Here is a 19366-nt window from a genome sequence, read left to right on the forward strand (position 1 = left end):
ACTTTAAAAATATTAAGGTGACATTTAGCTAGCCCGAATGATAGGAAGACGAGATACCTCGACTGTAACATGCTTAGAATAATGTAATTTTAAAAGACTTTTTGCAATGATTTTGTTAAAGATCCTTCCTGTTACACAATATTTTTATGGTTTTATATCATAAATATGATGCTCAAATTAGGATTTATCAATATTGTAAGTTCCCAAAAGCATTATTTGTAAAGATATTACCGAATTTAACATTTCATGTAAAAAAGGGAGTTTAATTAAACATTTATTTTCTATAAAGTCTAAGTCAATTTTTTCAATACGAAATGAATGTATATATCTTAATGATTACATATAATGTGCACAAATATTTGCATTTAATATTTCACATTTTCTTTGATGTTTGAAAATTGTTTTATAAGCATGATTATATACATATAAAGAAATTTCATTTAAGTGTAGTTACAACCTCACTTAAATGAAATTTTCTATATGTATATGTATATAATTTCATTTAAGTGTGGTAACAACCCAGCCGTCCGGTTAGCTCAATTGGTAGAGCGTTGGACTGTGAATCGGTCGACCCGTGTTCGATTCCCGGACGGCGCAGGTCACTTTCGTTGTGATTGATTATGAAATCCTTTCTACGGTCATTCGCACTGTACCTCTTCTCTGGCATGTACAGACGTTTAAGTTCCTTGCGAAAGTGAAGGCAACTATTCAAAGCCCTTATAATGGTAAACTAATAATGGTAAACTGCTTGACAGCCTGGCCAGGAACGATACGGTGGTTGAACTGTGCTCTGGTGAATTCAACGTGGCTTACTGTCGTGATTCGGAGTGAAAACTACCAACACCGTTACCACTGGTGACAACCTCAATTACAACATACAGGCTCTTTATGCCTAGGGTGATTTAATTTATGAAAAAGAAAAAAAAAGATTTCATTTTGAATATAATTTAAAGAAATTTGAAGTCTAGAACCTGGCTGTAGTTTCATTTATTTCCATATGCATTTACTGGTATTTACTGGTAAAATGAAAGATAACAATCTTTACATAGCTGGTGGTGATGTTTGTGGTTTACCCTACAGATCATATCAGTAAGCCAGTTTGAATTCACCAGAGCACAGTTCAGCCACCGTATCGTTCCTAGATAGGCTGTCAAGCAATTCACCCATGCTGGTTGCCTTCTGTAGGTACAGTGTGAATGACCGTAGAATGAATTTCATGATCAATATCAAAGAAAGTGACATTCGCCGTCCGGGAATCGAACGCAGATCGTACGATGCTCTACGTACTGAGCTCATCGAACGGCCTTCTTTAGATAGTCTTTTTTATGTGCCTTTTGAATCCGGCTTCACTCCTCCATTCAAAGCCCTCCTGCAAACTGTTGGATGGACCGATTGTCTATTTGAATACTTTTCTAAAAGATGCCACTATACGCTGATCTTCGAGTTAAAAATACATTTATCGTCTAAAAAAATTACATTTCTTAGCATGTTAGTTGTATAGAATGTTTAATTTGACATAATGTTCATTTTCTTCATCACCAAGTTCAGCTAAATGACTACATATTTCAAAATATTGAAAATTCCGGTTGATAATGGGTCACGTCAGTTATGTACCGTTCATGCGAAATAAATTACACATTTACTTCAAGCAAAATTTAGAAATGTTAAATAGACAATAAAACGGCATTTATAGAAGTTCTAAAGACAATTCTTGTAATTTAAAGGATATATATAAAAAATCACTTTCAGAGAACTTTTTTATTATAAGATATAATTACACAGTATGTGACAAAAGAGGATATTCATATACAGGGCATGATTAAGTACATGTGCATGTTTAAAACGAAGGTGACGAAAAAAGAACATGAAAGTACAGGATATGTCAAGTAGGAACATAAATGTTTATGATATGATCAAGTACATGTTGTAAGGGGACTGATAAATTTAAGAATTTTTGATTGTATGGGATATTATAAGTAGAACATAAATGACGACGTGACCATGTACATTTTGTTGGGACGTGAAAAGTTATGAAAAAAAAATTTAACAGCTTTTCAAAAAACTTTTTTAGTTTCATAGTAAAATTCAATACACTGGTTTTCCTTTCAAGTCATTTTTTACGAACAGGAAACAGCTGATCATTTACTTTTTTTATATGCCCCGTTTTAAAGAAGGGCACAGCATCCTGAATTTACCCGGCGGACTGTGTGGAAGGAATATTACTGGACAGCATACATTCTGGTTTAAACCTTGTTAAAAAACTATTGATATAGGGGTTTTTACGACCTTTTTCTTGGGCCAGACATGTTATTAATACTGTTTTTCAATGTACAGCCTGACCGAGACTCTAACCCGGGGTCCTCGGAAAGCCGTTCCGAGGCTTTACCGACTGAGCTTAAACATCTTTTCCCTTAAATAGTATAAAGTTCTGAACTTTGACAAAGTTATGATTCTCCACATTCTTGATAGAGAACATATATAGCAAAGTTTTCCTATGCTAAGTTGAGATTCTTTTTTTCAACCCTCCAACATGAAAAATCATAAGCAAAGAACTCAACTAAATTAAGAAGAAGAGTGAGTCTTACTCCATCAAGTTTAAAAGATAAATAAACTTATCAAAAATACAGCTTTGCTGTTTACATTAATGTAGGTCAACATCTGGCCATGTATGCCCAAAAGTAAAATATGATGACGCTAGATAAATCAACATTTACAGTTACACTGCTTTTGAATTTTGAACAGAATATGTCATCACACATTTTCTGAAGAGTTTGTAGAGATTTCTAGTTTTGCAAAATCAAATTAAGAATTTTTTTTTAAATACCCGAAGTCTCTTAAATTATTATCAAGACATAAATTAAATCTAACTATTATCCCTATTTGAACTGGAGATTTCATCCTGTTTTTTTTTACTTCATGCATATTCAAATACAGCAAATATTATACTCATGTTTGTACAAAATATATCATATGATCATGAATTATTGTGTGTTGTAAAATAGTTCCATTTTACGGCAAAGAACGCTGGCAGCATTGTCAGCTGTAATGTTGTTTCAATGAATCAAGAATAGAATTGGATTGCTCTGCGTTCAATCAATGTCTGATTTCACGAAGCGTTCATCACAAAAAGACGACAACTCTCTTATGTATATTTCAACTGTTCGCAAATGTACATTGCCGTATGTGAACAGACTCTTCTCTTCCATTGATAGTTTACGTCCGAAATTAATGCCCCGCAATATTCCCAGATTTGGCTACGATGCCAGTTAGTGTAACCTTGACCAAGTTCAGTCTCCGTGTGGATCCATTTCCAGACATCTTCCAGTATGGCCATTCCGGCCCAGTAGTTCCCTGGAAGGAAAAAACCGTGTAACAGATAGATAAATAAGTATCATGCGTTCTTGTACGATATTAGACATGTGTCAATATCATGACGTAAATTTATAGTACAATACTGAATTCTATTGGATGAGTACACAGCTGTTAAACCTACATTGGACGAGACGCAACTCGAGTCTGATATAGGTTTTGCAACTGTGTATATATTATTTATGTTCTCAACAATGTACAATGACTTCCTTACTTCACACCACCTTTTCGGACATTTTGACAGATTTTTTTTACATTAAATATAGAGAGGATTTTTAAATCCTGAAATTGAAAACGAAGCTAGATAGGGTACGATATGCATTTAATAAAGATCTTTTGGACACAAGAATGAGAAATAAATGTTTGACGATTTCGATGGTACATATTTTTTTTTTCAATTGAAACTTTTGAACTTTTCACGATATAATTGCAGAAATTTGTGACAAAATATTGCCGCGCAGAAAAATTTCTGCGATACAATGTAAAGTTAAAATGATTATAGCGTATAAACTATATTAGAATGACGTTCGAGTTCGAGTTCATGTAACATTTTTTTCTCTTGGGTTTTTCCTCCAAGTTTCACTGTCTCTGTTTCATTTGTTAAAGAAAATTATCTAACAGCCACTTACTACCCGGACACTCGTAAATGCCACAATACTGCTTCCTAATTTTTGGGTCTGTTGTGTAACACCATGGTAACCCTAAGCCGTCGGGATCTCGACAATAGTTGGCAGCATCTGTCACAGATCTCTCTGGAAACCTGATGGGTTGAGTTCGTGTATGTTTGTGGGGAGTTTGTGAACCCCATCGCTGGCACGTGTGTCCGTCGTACGTCGTAGTTGTAGTGCCACTATATTGTTTTGAAGAGGCACTGAAGCATTCTGAAATATTACCAGGATTTGGTTACTCTTTGAGTTTTGTAATTGTTGAAATGAACTATTTAAATTTGGTTACTATTCAGATTTGGTTACTGTTGAAATTTGGTAACTATTGAAATTGGGTTACTTTTTAATTTTGGTAACTTTTGAAATTTAATATATACAACATTTTTATAACAAACGCTAAAACGTGCCCTGATTTAGCACAAGAAACACACTGATAGTAACAAAAGTTATCATAAGAACTCTAGGACAGCTTCAGAGTTATCACAAGAACGCCAGCACATTTGAAAAATCGGGCATAAATGTGTTAGTCGGGGCTTTATGTTTGCATTTGCATTATAATTAGGTAACTATGTATAGCAGGGATGCATACTCATTACATTCAAATTGGCAAATAATTTGGAAATTTTGCTTAAAACTACCAGTTTTTAAACAAGAGGCGATGAAAAAGGACTATGAATTAGTTTTTGACACATACAAGATGTAAGGCAAGCTTAATCATTAAAGTTTAATTTACCACTCGCATATGAAAGATGAAATTAAGCATTTTGACGGGTGTTTTGTAGTACGAGTATTTACAAAAGTTTTCCGACGAACCCCGTGACAATTATCACAAGAGCCCCTGACAAGTTATCATAAGAACTCCAACGTGAACCAGCTTCTCCCCCGTGTTGAACTACCATTCACAATAGATTAACTTATCTTCGAAGCTGTTACTGTAAAATTGTGTTTGTACCTACGGATTAGCTGGGAAAACACCAAAATGTTCTTTATTTCGGAGTAAGTCTATTTTTGCTAGTCCGTATGTGTTTTTTTCCCTTAACGCCCCCTCCCACATATTCTTTCCGGCCGTAAGCGGTTATGCAATAATGCTGTGACTTCGTATATAGTTTGTAATACTCATATTAAAGGGCTTTTCAAATTAAAACCTCCTTTTATTTATAAATGCCTTGCTGAAAATAAAACCTTTAAAACGCCTTTTAGAGATGAGTACATATACAAAAATGTATGTTAACAATGAACTCGATTTTGATGTAACAAACTCATGCATTGTACACTTTGATATTATTCTTTATTTATTTTGGCTTTACAGGTCTCTCTGTAAAAGCCTATCATTTACGCCTTTTTGATCATTTATAATGCTCAATTATAATAATTTATTCTTTTTCCAGTTCACATGTAAAAAACTGGATTTTATCGATTGAATTTAAAAACGAACAATTCAGAGTATATTACTCATAATATGAGCGATTACAACATATGCAACAATATATATGGTAAGTAATTCAAGTCTAACACGGCAATAAACGATATAAACTTGAATTACTCTGTTTGCACAGCGTTCGCGTAGATTTGAGCGTATGACGTCACTTTCTTTACGCGCGTCCCTTCCGGTGCTTCCATGGAAAGTGCCGAAAGTTTAAATAAAACGTGTTTTCTTTTTCGAGAAAATCCTTAAATCTCATATCAAAGTGAGAAAATATTCACTGGCTTCGCAATGTTTATATTGCAGCCGCTCTTGCATTCGGAACTGCCTCGGCTATTATCTATAATAACCTCGGAGACAATATGGATTGAAAGTAGTTTTATCACGTGGTTTCAGATGTTAACAGACATAGAGATAATGTAAAACGATTGTTGGCGTCCGCGCCGAAGCGCGGCGCCTCTTATGGAATGAAAAAGGGCGACAGCAACTTCTCGAACCTTTTAGTCGGTCATAATAAAAGCCGATCATTCCGATCGGTATGAGGTTGCTTGATTATTAATTAAAAATGAAATGTCGTGATATGTTACAATGAAAAGCGAACTGGAGAATTTCGCAATGCAAACTTTTTCAAATAAAATAACCTTTTCCGTCAATAAATCGCGCACTTCGGTTTTTTTTTATTTATCATTTTGTAGTACACAGTGGGTTATTATGGTATGTTATTGTTTTACATGTATCCGAAAGCTGGCTGTAAATAGAATGATCAGTAATTTGTTGATGACCTAAATAGTCCGAAAATCTATTTATAGATAATTATATCTATTTATCACTCTTATCGGTAATTCCCGGTCTCTCCCGGTCTATTTTGACCGGGATTTACTAGTGACCGGCGAATAGTACCACACGTTTATTGTCCGGTCTCTCCCGGTTTTAGAGTAGATGTAAAAAAAACACCAACAATAGCATGTTTCATTTTATCTATATGAGATAAAAACAATGAATATGTACAATAATTGAGAAAAAGGTACATTTTTATGGTGTTAATATGACATTATCAACTTTGAAACATTTCATTTAATTTCTTATTCGTGTTTAGTAAAGATGCCGAGAAATTATTCAAAGTTACAAATTAGATTTTATGAATTATTCAATTGATTGATAGTTTAAAAAATGATAAAGAAAAATACAGATGTACATGTACATGGTGTAAGAATAAACAATATTATATATTGAAAGATTAACCATAATCTACTGACATTTTCCAGTTAAGTTTTGACTTATAATCGTCGGTCAATATGACAATTGAATTCTTTAAATTTATTTTACAATTCTAATAAAAAAAAGAGTAGTAAACATAAAAACTCAGTATTAAAATAGCACATAAAACACAAAAAAGAAAAGAAAACAATATTCATAAAATCTGTATTTTTTTATTAAAATTAATAGATATTACAATTGTTGTATAATAAACATGATCAACATGGTAATATAACCAGTGTCATATTTTTACTAAGTGTGAACAGATACCTTAAGAGGGGGTCTTCGCTAATAGCGATAACATAATAAGGGACAATTACACAAGTGTGGTACGTGTTGATCATGCGTTACACATATGGATTATAAATGATTGTATACATGTATATCCGTTGCTATTAATAACCACGATCATAAAGAAATAACAAGTAATATTCTTATCTCTAGCACGCCAATCAAAGTTCATAATGAACAATGTCTTTCGTCCGCTCATTCATAAGTGATATACAATTCTGGTAGTTTATAAGAATATCTTGTCATCATATGTCTACTAGTTCATCTTCACATGCTGCATTTCTTGCTTGGACGACCTTTGATGCTTTGCATCAATGCTTTTCTTGTATATATTTGACATCTAATGACTGTTCCGGTACTCTGTAGTAGATATAAGCCGAAAACTGTCCAATATGTAAAATATTGAATTTCATGAGGCGCATAGCGCCGAAGGGAATTCAATATTTTGCTTATTGGTCAGTTTGAGGCTTATATCTTACTTAAATTACTACTTTTACTATCAAATATCATGTTATCCATTAAAAAATTAGAAATAATGTATTTTTGAGCTAGAAATATGTACAATATTAATGTTTTAGCAATAATCTTATTCTTACTTGCAAAACCCTATAGGTAGCCTCCTGAGTAGCATGAAATTTTCGTGTTTTGAAATATGACCAATTATGTACATGAACACAATGATATACACAAAATATACCAGTTACACAAAATGTTGGACTTACACACATACAGTATACATGAATTACATTAGGGATTTTTACAAGGAATAATAAAAATGAAATGTTTTCAAATTTGTGTTGAATCTCGGATATTTTGAATGATTGTCTTAAACAATCTATGACTTTTAAGAAGGATTTATATTGACCATTTAGTGTTAAAATGATATTTTTACTTTACTACAACTATCATGGATGTAAAATTTTGGATATTAACGCAACAAAATGATATTTTCTTATTTTTGAATTGATATTTGGCATACCACTGGAGTCTGGAATCGTTTGTTTATATAAGCAGTCAAACATAACCGCTTTTGTTTTAAATAGATGATTTTTTTCTCTATTGTATTATTTGAAAAGCTGACCATTACCCTTATTTAAAATGTTGACCTAACTGAAACATAACGTACATACAATAAAGCAAATCAAGTATGATTGTCAACTTAACGTATACATATATTTAAAACAGAAAAAAACGGACAATAGACAAGAAATTTATCCCACAAAAATCATATCCTAACTGACGCTCCGCTATCTTTCACTTGGAAAGCGTAAACAGTGATATGATGTTAAGAGCTTGAAAATCGAAAATCAGTAAGTTTGGAATAATAATTCGTTAAATGAGCCAGAGAACAAGACTAGTATTGTTCTTTTCCTAAAATTATGTAATTGCGTAATGGGCGAAGGAAAGATATAGCATCATTCCTCGTGTTAACTTCTGAGATAAGAGGCTACATTTTACTTAATCGTTTTTTGTTTGTTTTTGATTGTTTGTTTTTTTTTGTTTTTTTTTCTTTTTGTTTTCTTTTTTTTTATTTGGAGAATTTTCCACAAAATCCTGTGGTCACACAAGCTTCTTTCAAGAGACGGCACGCTGTCTAATATTAATGTGTTACACGAATAATATTGGACTTACACGTTAATATTGGACACCTACCTGTACTGTATTAAAAATACAGTACGGTCAGAACAAAGGAATGACGTCATAGTAGTAATTTAATATGCTTTAAAATATGTCTGACAACAATTTGTAATTTAAATATGCCCACCGATGTTCAATTTTAAACAAATACGACTAAATGTCAACAGGTTGGTTTTTTGTACGTTCGGTTTCTACAGCCATAATAATAAATATATAAATAATGCATTGTTTGCTTTTGTACCTCTGAATTCACTTATTTTAGGTGGACTTTTACTACATATAATATTGGAAATAAACTTGTCAACAACTCCCAGCATTTAATTACTATTTGTTTACATGTTTAGTTTCTTAGCGTAGGTTAGACCGAAATACCGCATCCGTTCTGTGTATTCATACTATTGTGTTCGAGGTCCTTATCCGAAGACTAACGGAAAGGGCCGAGTAGTTGCGATTGCCGCTCTTGATCATATTACAATTTACTAAAACCAATGTGGCATATAAATAATTTTACCTCTACTATTTTGTCTGTCAAGTGTTTCAATATGGTGTTTCAGGAACTGATCTTCGCCAGGAGATGTAATCTCGGCAAGATGACCGTTCAGTTTTTGACATCGGATCTGGAACAAACATGTTTTAAATAATACGAATAAGGTAAAGCATCAAACCGAGCTCTGGGTAAACAATACACTATAAGTTCGTGAATTTTTTTACAAAGACATCCACTCGCTAAGAATCAAAATGTGAAAGGTTAATAAGAATTCCAGTTCGGAAAAAAAAGATTTTTTTATTTCCTTAAGATTCGTAAAAATGGATCTCCAGATAGAAAAACATCTATCCCAAGTGAAGTGAACTTCCGGCCATTTTTTTTCAAAACCATCATAGTTTGGACGCTACTTTTGTTACCGCTATGCTCGCTATACAAGCAGACACTTCAAACCTGCTCTTCTAGCTAGTTAATATGAATTTTGCAAAGCATAAAGTCAGCTCTAATACAAAATTTACTAAAACATTACACTATGTTAAGTATTTATCAATCAAGTCTAATAAATCCTCCGAAATCATGACATCGCAAAGAATCTAATGACAGGGAAATAGATTGGAATCAATAAGATTTCCATTTCGGGAAAAAATGATAATTACCGTGAAACGTGAACGACCGGAACTGGAAGTTACTGCTTCACGGGGGAGGAAGTGTTACACGAAGGATGGAGTTCTTATGATAACTTGTTCAGGAGTTCTTGTGATAACTGTCACGGAGTTCGTCGGAAAACATCTGTATATACTACAAAAACACTCGTTAAAAATGGTTATTTTCATCTTTCCAAAATGAGTTTAAGGTGTTAAATTAAACTTTAATGATTAAGCTTGTCTTACATCTTGTATTATGTGTCAAAAACTAATTAACAGGCTGTTTTTCATCGCCTCTTGCTTCAAATCTGGTAGTTTTGAGTAAAAATTCCAAATTACTTGCCAATTCACAAGTTTTGACCTGTTTATTTCTGGTCTTCATCCTTGCCATACATAATTACCTAATTATAATGCAAAATTGCAAACATAAAGCACCGGCTAACAGATTTATACCCGATTTTTCAAATGTCCCGGAGTTCTTGTGATAACTCTGATGTGTCACAGAGTTCTTATGATAACTTTTGTTATTGACAGTGTGTTTCTTGCGCTAAATCATGGCACGTTTTGGCATGTTTTATCATTCAATAAGATTGTAAATCATTATGAAATGCAGTACGATCATCCTTTGCACAAAAATGTGGATAAAACGTTGGTCTTAACTGTCTGCAAAGGATAAATAGGTGATATCCTATCATCTACAGTAAAAATTGAACCAGCCGTCACTGATATTCAGCAGTATAATGGCTTAAACCACAAAACAAAAATGTCTCAAAACATTCACGTTGTTTTCAGTTTCACATGTTTAAGCAACCACATTTCTTAAGCAGACAATATAAAGGAATGCTTCCCTTACCTAAGGGCTAAGTAATTTGTATTATTTTATACCATAATAAATAAGTATATAACCAGGATAATGTCCACACCTATGTCTTAAAAAAGTACGATACATGATAAAACTCAACTGCGGTTGACTCTAACTAGCGATCTCTCGAAAAAATTTGAACTGTCCCTCCAGGTTCTAGATTTACCTAAAATGGGATTTCAGTTATTGTGCATGGGCATTCAAACTAGAATTCCCCAGGTGTTGCTTATAAGTGTCGCAAGTTCTCTAATGTAACTTAGAACAACAGACAAAACTTTGAAACATATTAATCTCTGTACTATTATAACTGATTTACATAGAAAACAAATGTTTCTCTGATTGATGCAGTAACATAGATGCTTAACTGAGAAAAAATATTTTGTATGCCTGAATGAAAATGATAAAGGGCCAGAAAACTGCTAGGGGCCGGAAACTGCTAGGAAACAAGTACATAAATCCTTTTTCCAGTCTACGAAATATGCGTCAAAAAAAAATACTATGAAAAGGAAACGGGGGTAAGAAATAATATCTCTTAAACTAAAATTCACTCAAAACCAACATTATATATCCTATTTTTTTGCGCAAAGTATGAGCGTACTACATTTCATAATGATTTACAATCTCGTTGAATATTAAAAAACGATAAAACGTGCCATGATTTAGCGCAAGAAACACACTGGCAATAATAAAAGTTATCATAAGAACTCTGTGACATCTTCAGAGTTATCACAAGAACTCCGGGACATTTGAAAAAATCAAGTATAAATCTGTTAGCCGGTGCTTTATGTTTGCTATTTTGCATTATAATTAGGTAATTATGAATGGCAAGGATGAAGACCAGAAATAAACAGGTCAATACTTGTGAATTGGCAAATAATTTGAAAATTTTACTCAAAACTACCAGATTTGAAGCAAGAGGCGATGAAAAACAGCCTGTTAATTAGTTTTTGACACATAATACAAGATGTAAGGCAAGCTTAATCATTAAAGTTTAATTTAACAACTAAAACTCATTTTGGAATGATGAAAATAACCATTTTTAACGAGTGTTTTTGTAGTATATACAGATGTTTTCCGACGAACTCCGTGACAGTTATCACAAGAACTCCTGAACAAGTTATCATAAGAACTCCATCCTTCGTGTAACACTTCCTCCCCCGTGTGCTTATTGGCGACGCCGGTGAGCGGCGTCGTCTCTTATGGAATGTTTTTTTTTGTTGTTTTTTTTTTGCACATGGTAGGAGCTGTTATTATTAGCAGTTAATGTCATGTTGTTTTAATTAGTTTTATAATCAATTAAAAAAATATGGTGTTATATTTCTATTTAATAACTTTATGTAAAAATCATATGCATTTCGATATTTTTTCATAAAATTGCAGGCTGAGTTTAACAGCTTGTCGCGAATACTTAAAGCCGGATTCCGAAAATCGTTGTGATCTATATTGATGTTTTCATTTTTGTTATTTAACTCAGATTAAGTTTTCTTTTATTTTATAGTTTACACTGTTTAATCATTTTTGTTAATTATGCAATGTTTATTGTTTCGTTCTATAGACCTTTTTACGACGAGGTACGTTGCTATGAAAAATTGACCGGAAGTAGTATTTTTTCGCGCATGCGCAATTTGCGTAGGGCAAAAGAGCCTTGCCTTCATAGAAATATAGTAGATATAAACTTTATATAAATTTTATAACATCTAAAATCGAGGTTAATTATCATTTCTGAAAAAGAAAAGTCGGAACACGTGATATAATGCATTTTTAGTTTTCAGTTTAGCTAATTTTATCATATATCCGACTTGACTGAGATGCCAAACAGAAAGTTTTAAGTCACATATATCACGGGGGAGGAAGTGTTACACGAAGGATGGAGTTCTTATGATAACTTGTTTGGAGTTCTTATGATAACTGTCACGGAGTTCCTGGAAAATGTTACGGATTTCTGTGGAAAACTTTTCTATATACTTGGAGAACTCGCCTAAAAAATGGTTATTTTTAACTTTAAATGGGGAGTTTGAGGTGCTAAATTAAACTTTGATAATTAAGCTTGCCCTACATATTGTATTTTGTTTCAGAAAAAATCTTTTAGTCCATATTTTGTCGCCTTTTGAAAAAAATCTGCATGTTTTGAGACAAATTACCAAATTACTTGCTAATTCGTACATATTGACCTTTTCATTTGTGATCTTCTTCGTTGCTATACTTAATTACCTAATTATTATGGAGAGCTGCAAACGACACCCACCTCATTAAATTTAGATAAAGGTAGTGCATACTACCTCCTATTTTGCTGAAAACAATTTACATGCATACCGATAGCATAGTTACTTAATGTTCTCTAAAACTGCCAGGAATAATGTATATATGACGAAATCATGATTCAAAGCGTATTTTTATCCTGTAAGTAAATGCTCTAAATCAAGTATGTTTACAGTCATTCCAATAAAATATAAAAAAAACACACACACAAACATCTAAAATCGAGGTTAATTATCATTTCTGAAAAAGAAAAGTCGGAACACGTGATATAATGCATTTTTAGTTTTCAGTTTAGCTAATTTTATCATATATCCGACTTGACTGAGATGCCAAACAGAAAGTTTTAAGTCACATATATCACGGGGGAGGAAGTGTTACACGAAGGATAGAGTTCTTATGATAACTTGTTTGGAGTTCTTATGATAACTGTCACGGGGGTTCCTGGGGAAAAAGTTACGGGTTTCTGTGGGAAAAATTTTTTATAACTTAAAACTCGCCTAAAAAAATTTTTATTTTTTTAAATTTAAATGGGGGGTTTTAGGTTTCCCCAAATTAAAAATTTTTAAATTTAAACTTTCCCTACATATTGATTTTGTTTTAAAAAAAACTTTTTTTCCATATTTTTTCGCCTTTTGGAAAAAAAACTGCATGTTTTTAGGGGAAAAAACCAAATTAAATTGCTAATTTGTAATTTTTACCTTTTTAATTTGGATTTTCTTCGTTGCTATATTTAAATTTACCAAATTTATTAGGGAGAGCGGGGCAAACACACCCCCTCATTAAATTAATAAAGGTAGTGCATACTACCTCCTTTTTTTGCTAAAAAAATTTTAAGCATCCCATACTAGTTACTTAATGTTCTCTAAAACTGCCAGGAATAATGTATATATGACGAAATCATGATTTCAAAGCGTATTTTTATCCTGTAAGTAAATGCTCTAAATCAAGTATGTTTACAGTCATTCAATAAAATATAAAAAAAACACACACACAAAAAGACCAAAACAAACACAAAAAACACAAGAAACGGAGGTAAGAAAAATATCTCTTGAACTGAAAAACACGATCAAAACCAACTTTATATAACCAAATTTTTGTGCAAATGATAAGCGTTAGTATGCTTCATAATGATTTACACACTTATTGTCTAATAAAATACGCTTAAACGCGCCGTGATTAAGCACAAAAACACACTGGCAGTAACAAAAGTTATCATAAGAACTCCAGGACATATTTTGAGTTATCGCCAGAACTCCGTAACATTTGAAAATTCGGGTATAAATCTATTAGCCGGGCTTTATGTTTGCAGCTCTCCATAATAATTAGGTAATTAAGTATAGCAACGAAGAAGATCACAAATGAAAAGGTCAATATGTACGAATATTAGCAAGTAATTTGGTAATTTTTCTCAAAACTTGCAGATTTTTTTTTAAAAAAAGGCGACAAAATATGGACTAAAAGATTTTTTCTGAAACAAAATACAATATGTAGGGCAAGCTTAATTATCAAAGTTTAATTTAGCACCTCAAACTCCCCATTTAAAGTTAAAAATAACCATTTTTTAGGCGAGTTCTCCAAGTATATAGAAAAGTTTTCCACAGAAATCCGTAACATTTTTCAGGAACTCCGTAACAGTTATCATAAGAACTCCAAACAAGTTATCATAAGAACTCCATCCTTCGTGTAACACTTCCTCCCCCGTGTATATATTTACATAATTTTTCAAACTCTTGAGAATTTAAGATGGGTGGTGGAATAACACACATTTTATCCGGTTCCTTGTAACCCATGGAAATGCACGTCATGTACACTATTTGTCACTTCACAAAATCAATAAACATTGATGAGATTGGTATAAATAAAAGTTACTTAAATTACGATTAATCATTTTAATAGTTTTATGTAATTAACTATGTCATGATACTAAAACTAATTCGGAGTTGAATAAAGAATAAGGAACAGGTTCCCTATTCCTTATTCGACTTTAACATTTTTTTCGAAATATTTTATGCAGATGCTTTATTTCATTATTTTAATGATTCATCCTTGCAATTCTTATGCAGATTTATCAAAAATAACTGCAACTGGTGTCTTTCTTTACGTAATTACTTCTGTTCCTTATTCGGAGTCGAATGAACCTGAACATTTTTTTTCCAAAATATTTTTATGCTAATGCTTTATTTCATGATTTTTATGATTGATCTTTGCAATTCTAATGCAGATTAATCAAAAATAACTGCAGCTGGTGTCTTTCTATACGTATTTCCTTCTGTTCCTTATTCAAAGTTGAATAAGGAATAAGGAACTGGTTCTCTATTCCTTATTCGACTTTAACATTTTTTTCAAAAAAAAAATATATGTAGATGCTTTATTTCATGATTTTAATGATTGATCCTTGCAATTCTTATGCAGATTTATCAAAAATAACTGCAACTGGTGTCTTTCTTTACGTATTTTCTTCTTTTCCTTATTCGGAGTTGAATAAGGAATAAGGAAATGGTTCCCTATTCCTTATTCGACTTTAATATTTTTTTTCAAAAAAATTATGTAGATGCTTTATTTCATGATTTTAATGATTGATCCTTGCAATTCTTATGCAGATATATAAAAAAAAACTGCAACTGGTGTCTTTCTTTACGTAATTACTTCTGTTCCTTATTTGGAGTCGAATGAACCTGGACATTATTTTTTTCAAAATATTTTTATGCAAATGCTTTATTTCATGATTTTTATCATTGATCCTTGCAATTCTAATGCAGATTTATCAAAAATAACTGCAACTGGTGTCTATCTTTACGTATTTCCTTCTGTTCCTTATACGGAGTTGAATAAGGAATAAGGAACTGGAACATGATTTTAATGATTCATCCTTGCAATTCTTATGCAGAGTTGTCAAAAAAAAACTGCAACTGGTGTCTTTCTTTACGTAGTTTCTTTTGCTCTTTATTCGGAGTTGAATAAGGAATAAGGAAATGGTTCCCTATTCCTTATTCGACTTTAACATATATTTTTCAAAAACAATTATATAGATGCTTTATTTTTATGCTATTGCTTTTTGTTCATGATTTTAATGATTGATCCTTGCAAGTCTAAGGAACTGGTTCCCTATTCCTTATTCGACTTTAACATATATTTTTCAAAAAAAAATACGTAGATGCTTTATTTCATGATTTTAATGATTGATTCTTGCAATTCTTATGCATATTTATCAAAAATAACTGCAACTGGTGTCTTTCTTTACGTATTTTCTTCTGTTCCTTATTCGGAGTTGAATAAGGAATAAGGAACTGGTTCCCTATTCCTTATTCGACTTTAACATTTTTTTCTAAAATATTTTTATGCTAATGCTTTATTTCATGATTTTAATGATTGATCCTTGCAATTCTAATGTAGATTTATCAAAAATAATTGCAACTGGTGTCTTTCTTCACGTATTTTCTCCTGTTCCTTATTCGGAGTTGAATAAGGAACTGGTTCCCTATTCCTTATTTGACTGTAACATTTTTTTTTCAAAATAATTTATGCGAATTCTTTATGATTTGAATGAGGTATAAGGAACGGGTTTATTAATCCTTGTTCGATTTGAATATTGTTAAAAAATAGGTCGATGCGGTTGCTTTATTCTATGATATTTATGATTGATTTGTGCATTTTCAACAGATTTGTGAAAGAAAGAACCGTTCTAGTTTTCTGATAATTTTATTTTAAATGAATACTTATTCTGCTGTTCCTTATTTAGATTTGAATAAGGCATCAGGAACTAGTTCCCTATTCCTTATTCGAAAAAGGAATAAGGAACTGATTCCTTATTCCTTATTTGAAAAAGGAATAAGGAATAGGGAACTAACTTTATGTACATCCGGTTGAATGATATTATGAAAGCTATCCGGTTTTCTGCAATGTAATTCTACTGCTTTCACATGGCCTTCTAACTTTTTATGAATACGTTTTACCATTACTTTTAATAAAACTGAGCCTGCAACATTTTATTATTTTGCTGTTTAGGGTGTTCTTTAGGGTCTCAGCTGGTTTTCTCTATTTTAAGGGGAAGTAACTCATGTTTACTAAATTGTTAGTTCTTTTCTGTCAATCTAAGGTACAGTTGAGTTCACACTAAAGGTTACACCAAGTGCACTTGGTGTGCACTACATGTGCACTTCTATTGCACTTCAATGTGCACATTAAGTGCACTTTGAAGCTCACTCCTAGTGCTGTAGACCATTTATGTACTGGACAATGTTTCAGTTTGTATAGCATTACCTTTAATTTAAGGAATGTTTTAAAAACATTTTGTAAATTTAATTATTAATTTATTATTTTTACTTTTTGTACTTTGTAAAATTAATAATTTCTATCAATATAATCTCATTATTAGTTTTATGATGAAAATGATAGAAATAGAAATATTCTATTGATGTTATTATAATAACCAGGTAAATTATTTGAAATACTAAATGGACAGTAGTTATTATTATAACTGATTTTACAAATTTGTTGATTTACTCTTTTTATGAATAAAGAATAAATAGTTTACGATATTTTTAGAGACAAATAGTATGATCATTATGTGCTTGGAAATTGTATGGTCTATGGAATATAATGATGTACTATTTACAAATAAAAGGATGCTCTGTTCTATTCTAATAATTAATAGTTGTTTCTTTAATTAGTTTAAATTACAATATTTAATAATCCTTAATTCTCAAACTGATACTGACCAGGAAATACATGCTATATGTTAATGGTAGGATAAAAAAGATTTTGTTTCTTTCTAGAAATCATAAAATAATTTGATGAGCCGTGTGTATCTTAAACAGTTTTGCTAGTAGTTTATGTAATTTATGACTTTCCCATATGTTTATGGTGTAATTTGCCATAGGGTGATATACAAGCACATCCTCAGTCCTTCCAATAAACAGCTTGATAAGATTAGATTCTACCCAGGCATTGTCACACCATACTAAAACATAAGAATCAACATTTAAGTGTAAAAGGAATACTTTAGACTTCAAAGACTTCCGCCTTTCAAAGTACTCCTAATTAGCAAGGAAGGTAAAAATACCTTTTCTTGTGAATAATGCAAATTTTAAAGTGGTTTGCCTACAGTTCGTAAATCCAATACTTAATGTATCTTAAAAGAAGGAAGAAGTGTCCAAATTGAAGTTTAAACTTTGGACCATGATAGTAATAGATTTAGATTAAGAGATATGTCTGCGTATTTTCACAAGTTATATATAGGTATTTATCTCTGGAAGTTTTAGAAGATATTCCATGCAGTAAATGTATGCACTGTTGTAGAAGAAATGCAGATAAGTTGGGTATAAGTGGATTGTATTATTCAAATTGACTCCTTAGATTTAAAACCTGTTTTTAAAAAGAAAACATGAAACATAGTTCCACGGTTATACAGCTCTGCAAAAGAAGTCTGAAATAGATTATCTCCTTCATACTAGCATTTAACAAACGATAATACTTGTTTGAAATAAATTTCAAAAAGTATTTAATGTATTGAAAGTATCATTTCAATAAAACTGTTTCCTTCTTGTACAAAATAGAAGTATCATTACCCTTCATTATAATGATCAACCATGAATATTTTAATTTGCGAATGGTTATTTACCTTTGCAGGATAAAGGCACTAAAATCTCCGAGTACCTTTGGTGTCTCCAAGGGGGTTCATTTTAGGTCCTCTTTTTTGTCTAATATTTGTCAATGATATGTCTGTAACCCTAAGCAATAAGCTTTCATTATAGGATGTTGACTCAGGTATCCTTGTATATGGTAAAATAAATCTGAAGAAATTCTATCTTTTGGCATGAGAATTTTAGTGATTGCTTATATTTGACTTTAAATTGTCTTTGCATCTTGACAAGACAGAGTATATGCTTTTGGGTTCAAGTTTCAACTTAAACAGGGTCCTAGCTTCCAGGTCACATGTAATGGTACTGATATAAAGTACACCTCCTCTGTTAAGTATTTAGGTGCAAGTCTTGATCAAATATACTCTGGCGTCGCCTTTGATGCTTTGCATCAATGGTTTTCTTGTAATAGCTTATAACTTTTATTACAGGGAAGACATAAATACCACGGGAGGAAGGGAGGGAGGGAGATATTTACCCCTTTTTATAGCTCACAAAAGACAGACAGTCCTTCAGGCATGCTCTTTAACCTTTAATGACTCACTGATCTATTATTATAATGACTATAATTATTATATTAAAGCTGCATGTCTTGAGAAGAGCCAAAATATATAAAAAAATGCAAACATGATAAAAATGTACTAAGATTTTAAGAAAGGTAAGAAGAGTCAAGATTTGTGTTACAGTTTAAATGTTACGTCCGTTTAAAGACATAGTTTGCAGTATTTATTACTAAATTTCTACTGCGTTTAACGCAGTATGGGCTATTTTTGCATATTTTGACCTTCTGTTAATTTGCTTGAATTATAAGTGCCGATTGCAATTTTTCCTTTTT

General features: G+C 31.9%; 1 protein-coding gene across 1 annotated transcript; it reads right to left on the reverse strand.

The window, feature by feature from the left end:
* Positions 1–2840: 2840 nt before the first annotated feature.
* On the reverse strand, positions 2841–18572 carry LOC132746328 (plasminogen-like). Its single transcript, XM_060735443.1, has 5 exons — positions 18548–18572; positions 17782–17852; positions 9155–9260; positions 3999–4250; positions 2841–3351 (listed from the first exon to the last, which is right to left on the reverse strand). The coding sequence occupies exons 1-5, from the start codon at positions 18570–18572 to the stop codon at positions 3143–3145; spliced, it is 663 nt and encodes a 220-aa protein (XP_060591426.1). The 3' UTR covers positions 2841–3142.
* Positions 18573–19366: the final 794 nt, after the last annotated feature.

The sequence above is a fragment of the Ruditapes philippinarum genome, unplaced genomic scaffold (assembly GCF_026571515.1).
Source record: "Ruditapes philippinarum isolate M1 unplaced genomic scaffold, ASM2657151v2 ctg1104_1_1_1_1, whole genome shotgun sequence".
Lineage (NCBI taxonomy): Eukaryota > Metazoa > Mollusca > Bivalvia > Venerida > Veneridae > Ruditapes > Ruditapes philippinarum.

What these genes read in the sequence shown, in the direction of transcription:
- LOC132746328 (XM_060735443.1), bottom strand. Translation starts at nt 18,572, where the DNA reads ATGAACCCCCTTGGAGACACCAAAG. An exon ending in TGACAGACAAAATAGTAGAG is followed by an intron (nt 4,251 to 9,154) that starts GTAAAATTATTT and finishes GTAATATTTCAG; the next exon opens with AATGCTTCAGTGCCTCTTCA. An exon ending in CATTTACGAGTGTCCGGGTA is followed by an intron (nt 3,352 to 3,998) that starts GTAAGTGGCTGT and finishes TTTTCCTTCCAG; the next exon opens with GGAACTACTGGGCCGGAATG.